The following is a 5,000-nucleotide window of genomic DNA, read 5'->3' on the forward strand; positions in this document are numbered from 1 at the left end:
GTTGTTGTTGTTGTCGTCATGGTGGTTGTTGTTGTGGTTGTTGTTGTTGTTGTCGTCATGGTTGTTGTTGTTGTTGTCGTCATGGTTGTTGTTGTTGTCGTCATGGTTGTTGTTGTTGTCATCATGGTTGTTGTTGTTGTCGTCATGGTGGTTGTTGTTGTGGTTGTTGTTGTTGTTGTCGTCATGGTTGTTGTTGTTGTTGTCGTCATGGTTGTTGTTGTTGTCGTCATGGTTGTTGTTGTTGTCATCATGGTTGTTGTTGTTGTCGTCATGGTGGTTGTTGTTGTGGTTGTTGTTGTTGTTGTCGTCATGGTTGTTGTTGTTGTTGTCGTCATGGTGGTTGTTGTTGTGGTTGTTGTTGTTGTCGTCATGGTTGTTGTTGTTGTTGTCGTCATGGTTGTTGTTGTTGTCGTCATGGTTGTTGTTGTTGTTGTTGTCGTCATGGTTGTTGTTGTTGCGTCACCCGTGTTGTGCCCCGCTCTGCAGGAGGACACTGACGACGTCTCGGCACGAGATCTCCCCGCGGGGGTCTCCGCTGGGAGCTCCGGGCAGGTGGTAGCGCAGCGCGGACGACTGCAGCGTGCACCAGCGCAGGGAGAAGTCTACAACAACAACAACAACCACAACAATCATGACAACAACAACAACAACAACCACGACAACAACAACAAAAACAACAACCACAACAACAACAACCACAACAACAACCACAACCACCATGACGACAATAACAACAACAACCAGAACCATGATGACAACAACAACAACGACGACAACAACAACAACAACCATGACGACAACAACAACAACCACCATGACGACAACAACAACAACAATCATGAAGACAACAACAACAACAACAACCATGACGACAACAACAACAACAACAACCATGACGACAACAACAACAACAACAACCATGACGACGACAACAACAACCATGACGACAACATCAACCGTGTGTCTCCCCGTGTCTCTCCCCGTGTCTCCCCGTGTCTCTCCCCGTGTCTCCCCGTGTCTCTCCCCGTGTCTCCGTGTCTCTCCCCGTGTCTCCCCGTGTCTCCCCGTGTCTCTCCCCGTGTCTCCGTGTCTCTCCCCGTGTCTCCCCGTGTCTCTCCCCGTGTCTCCCCGTGTCTCTCCCCGTGTCTCCCCGTGTCTCTCCCCGTGTCACCCCGTGTCTCTCCCCGTGTCTCCCCGTGTCTCTCCCCGTGTGTCTCCCCGTGTGTCTCCCCGTGTCTCCCCGTGTCTCTCACCGTGTCTCCACGTGTCTCCACGTGTCTCTCCCCGTGTCTCCCCGTGTCTCCCCATGTCTCCCCGTGTCTCTCCCCGTGTCTCTCCCCGTGTCTCCCGGTGTCTCCCCGTGTCTCTCCCCGCGTCTCCCTCCATGTTTCCCCGTGTCTCTCCCCGTGTCTTCCCGTGTCTCTCCCCGTGTTTCCCCCCGTGTCTCCCCGCGTGTCTCCGCATGTCTCCCCATGTCTCCCTGTCTCTCCCCGTGCGTCTCTCCCCGTGTCTCCCTGTGTCTCCCCGTGTCTCCCCGTGTCTCTCTCCGTGTCTCCCCCCGCGTCTCCCTCCGTGTCTCCCTCCGTGTCTCCGCGTGTCTCCCCGTGTCTCTCGGTGTCTCCCTGTGTCTCTCTCCGCGTCTCCCCGTGTCTCTCCCCGTGTCTCCCCCCGTGTCTCCCCCGTGTCTCTCCCCGCGTCTCCCCCGTGTCTCTCCCCATGTCTCCCTGTGTCTCCCTCCGTGTCTCTCCCCGCGTCTCCCCGTGTCTCTCCCCGTGTCTCCCCCCGTGTCTCCCCCCGTGTCTCTCCCCGTGTCTCCCCACGTGTCTCCGTGTCTCCCCCCGTGTCTCCCCCGTGTCTCTCCCGGCGTGTCTCCGCGTGTCTCTCCCCGTGTCTCCCCGTGTCTCTCTTCGTGTCTCCGCATGTCTCCCCGTGTCTCCACGTGTCTCTCTCCGTGTCTCCCCCGTGTCTCTCCCCGTGTCTCCACGCGTCTCCCGGCGTGTTTCCCCGCGTGTCTCCGCATGTCTCCCCGTGTCTCCGTGTCTCCCCGTGTCTCCCCCTGTGTCTCCGTGTCTCTCCCCGTGTCTCCACGCGTCTCCCGGCGTGTCTCCCCGCGTGTCTCCGCATGTCTCCCCGTGTCTCCGTGTCTCTCCGTGTTTCCGTGTCTCCCCGTGTCTCCCCCCGTGTCTCCGTGTCTCCGTGTCTCCCTGTGTCTCCCTTCGTGTCTCCCCGTGTCTCCCCTCGTGTCTCCCCGTCTCTCCCCGTGTCTCCGTGTCTCCCTCCGTGTCTCCCCCTGTGTCTCCCCGTGTCTCCCCACGTGTCTCCGTGTCTCCCTGTGTCTCCCTTCGTGTCTCCCCGTGTCTCCCCGTGTCTCCCTTCGTGTCTCCCCGTGTCTCCCTGTGTCTCCCTTCGTCTCTCCCCGTGTCTCCGTGTCTCCCTCCGTGTCTCCCCCTGTGTCTCCCTTCGTGTCTCCCCGTGTCTCCCCACGTGTCTCCGTGTCTCCCTCCGTGTCTCCCTGTGTCTCCCTTCGTGTCTCCCCGTGTCTCCCCGTGTCTCCCCTCGTGTCTCCCCGTGTCTCCCCACGTGTCTCCGTGTCTCCCCCGTGTCTCCCCGTGTCTCCCCGTGTCTCCCCTCGTGTCTCCCCCGTGTCTCTCCCCGTGTCTCCCCGTGTCTCCCTCCGTGTCTCCCTGTGTCTCCCGGCGTGTCTCCCCGCGTGTCTCCGCATGTCTCCCCGTGTCTCCCCGTGTCTCCGTGTCTCCCCGTGTCTCCGCACCATCCCTGCTCTTCTTCTTGTCTATGGGACGTGTTGAGGCCTTCGTCTTCGACAGGAAACCCGTGATGTGCATGCAATGGCGCGGGGATTGAGGCACCGGGCCGGACAAATCTACAACGACAACAACAACAAAAACTCAGTATAGTGTAGTGTGTAGTGTATAGTGTAGTGTGTAGTGTATAGTGTAGTGTAGTGTATAGTGTAGTGTGTAGCGTAGTGTGTAGTGTAGTGTATAGTGTAGTGTATAGTGTAGTGTAGTGTGTAGTGTATAGTGTAGTGTATAGTGTAGTGTATAGTGTAGTGTATAGTGTAGTGTAGTGTGTAGTGTATAGTGTAGTGTATAGTGTAGTGTAGAGTGTAGTGTATAGTGTAGTGTAGTGTATAGTGTGGTGTATAGTGTAGTGTATAGTGTAGTGTATAGTGTAGTGTATAGTGTAGTGTATAGTGTAGTGTATAGTGTAGTGTATAGTGTAGTGTGTAGTGTAGTGTGTAGTGTAGTGTATAGTGTAGTGTATAGTGTAGTGTATAGTGTAGTGTATAGTGTAGTGTAGAGTGTAGTGTATAGTGTAGTGTGGTGTATAGTGTAGTGTATAGTGTAGTGTATAGTGTAGTGTATAGTGTAGTGTATAGTGTAGTTGATAGTGTAGTGTATAGTGTAGTGTATAGTGTAGTGTGTAGTGTAGTGTGTAGTGTAGTGTGTAGTGTATAGTGTAGTGTATAGTGTAGTGTATAGTGTGGTGTATAGTGTAGTGTATAGTGTAGTGTATAGTGTAGTGTATAGTGTATAGTGTAGTGTATAGTGTAGTGTATAGTGTATAGTGTAGTGTATAGTGTAGTGTGTAGTGTAGTATAGTGTAGTGTATAGTGTAGTGTATAGTGTAGTGTGTAGTGTAGTGTATAGTGTAGTGTATAGTGTAGTGTGTAGTGTAGTGTATAGTGTAGTGTATAGTGTAGTGTATAGTGTAGTGTAGTGTATAGTGTAGTGTGTAGTGTAGTGTATAGTGTAGTGTGTAGTGTATAGTGTAGTGTGTAGTGTAGTGTGTAGTGTGTAGTGTAGTGTGTAGTGTAGTGTATAGTGTAGTGTATAGTGTAGTGTATTGTGTAGTGTATAGTGTATAGTGTAGTGTGTAGTGTAGTGTATAGTGTAGTGTATAGTGTAGTGTATAGTGTATAGTGTAGTGTGTAGCGTAGTGTGTAGTGTAGTGTATAGTGTAGTGTATAGTGTAGTGTATAGTGTAGTGTATAGTGTAGTGTATAATGTAGTGTATAGTGTAGTGTATAGTGTAGTAGTGTATAGTGTAGTAGTGTATAGTGTAGTGTATAGTGAAGTAGTGTATATTGTATAGTGTAGTGTATAGTGTATAGCGTAGTGTATAGCGTAGTGTGTAGTGTATAGTGTAGTGTATAGTGTATAGTGTAGTGTATAGTGTATAGTGTATTATATAGTGTAGTGTATAGTGTAGTGTATTATATAGTGTAGTGTATAGTGTAGTGTATTATATAGTGTAGTAGTGTATAGTGTATAGCGCAGTGTATAGAGGCAGTGCACAGGCGCCCCACCTGTGTTGATGTTCTGGTTGATGAACTCCGCCTGGGCCTTCTGCCCGCCTCTGAGGGCCGCAGCGTAGGCCGCTGGGGTGGCCTCGGCGCCGCTGAACACCAACATCAGCGTCTCCAGCACGTCCGGCTTCTGCACAGCCTCCAGCAGAGCCTTGCGGTGAACACGAAAAAATATGATCATTGTTTTTTTACCCTTCTATCTGTCAACAAAACTGACACCTTTTTACAAGGAGTCATGTTTGCATAGACCGCAATACCTGCAGTCATAATACAAACAAAAGAACTTAACTTTGATAATGTACACTATCCCAGCCCTGGTCAAGCTGGGATCCCGGCACCCTGAGTCTCCAGACCGGCTCTTATAAGAACGTCAGTCTGGGCTCTCGGGGACACGCAACCGGCTTGCCCTGGTCGGCCCTGACAAGGACAGCGAGCCAGGGGAACTCCGGGGCCTACTCTAGCTGGTCTTCACTCTTCGCTGGTTTGAGCTGACACTCCACCTCGAGCCCTCCGGCTCACCACCTTTTATAATTCCTGCAGTCACGAAAGCTCCAAATTAAGAATGAACGCCAAAAGAAGTTCAAGTTCATGTGTTTGCACACTCGAGATGAACGTCGTGGGCAGGTGTTCCAAATCGATGGCAAGCACATTGATGTATTGTGATTAATAG

General features: G+C 51.6%; 1 protein-coding gene across 1 annotated transcript in view; it reads right to left on the reverse strand.

Moving 5' to 3' along the window:
• Positions 1 to 4,587, reverse strand: part of LOC144738071 (uncharacterized) — a 10,028-nt gene extending 5,441 nt beyond the window's left edge. Inside the window, exons 1-3 of the mRNA XM_078620981.1 lie at positions 4,331 to 4,587; positions 2,771 to 2,881; positions 464 to 602 (exon numbers count right to left, since the gene is read on the reverse strand). Coding sequence (XP_078477107.1) covers positions 464 to 602; positions 2,771 to 2,881; positions 4,331 to 4,511 — 431 coding nt within the window. The 5' untranslated portion in view covers positions 4,512 to 4,587. The remainder of the gene's footprint in view (positions 1 to 463; positions 603 to 2,770; positions 2,882 to 4,330) is intronic.
• Positions 4,588 to 5,000: the final 413 nt, after the last annotated feature.

The sequence above is a fragment of the Lampetra planeri genome, chromosome 77 (genome assembly GCF_965212315.1).
Source record: "Lampetra planeri chromosome 77, kcLamPlan1.2.h2, whole genome shotgun sequence".
Lineage (NCBI taxonomy): Eukaryota > Metazoa > Chordata > Hyperoartia > Petromyzontiformes > Petromyzontidae > Lampetra > Lampetra planeri.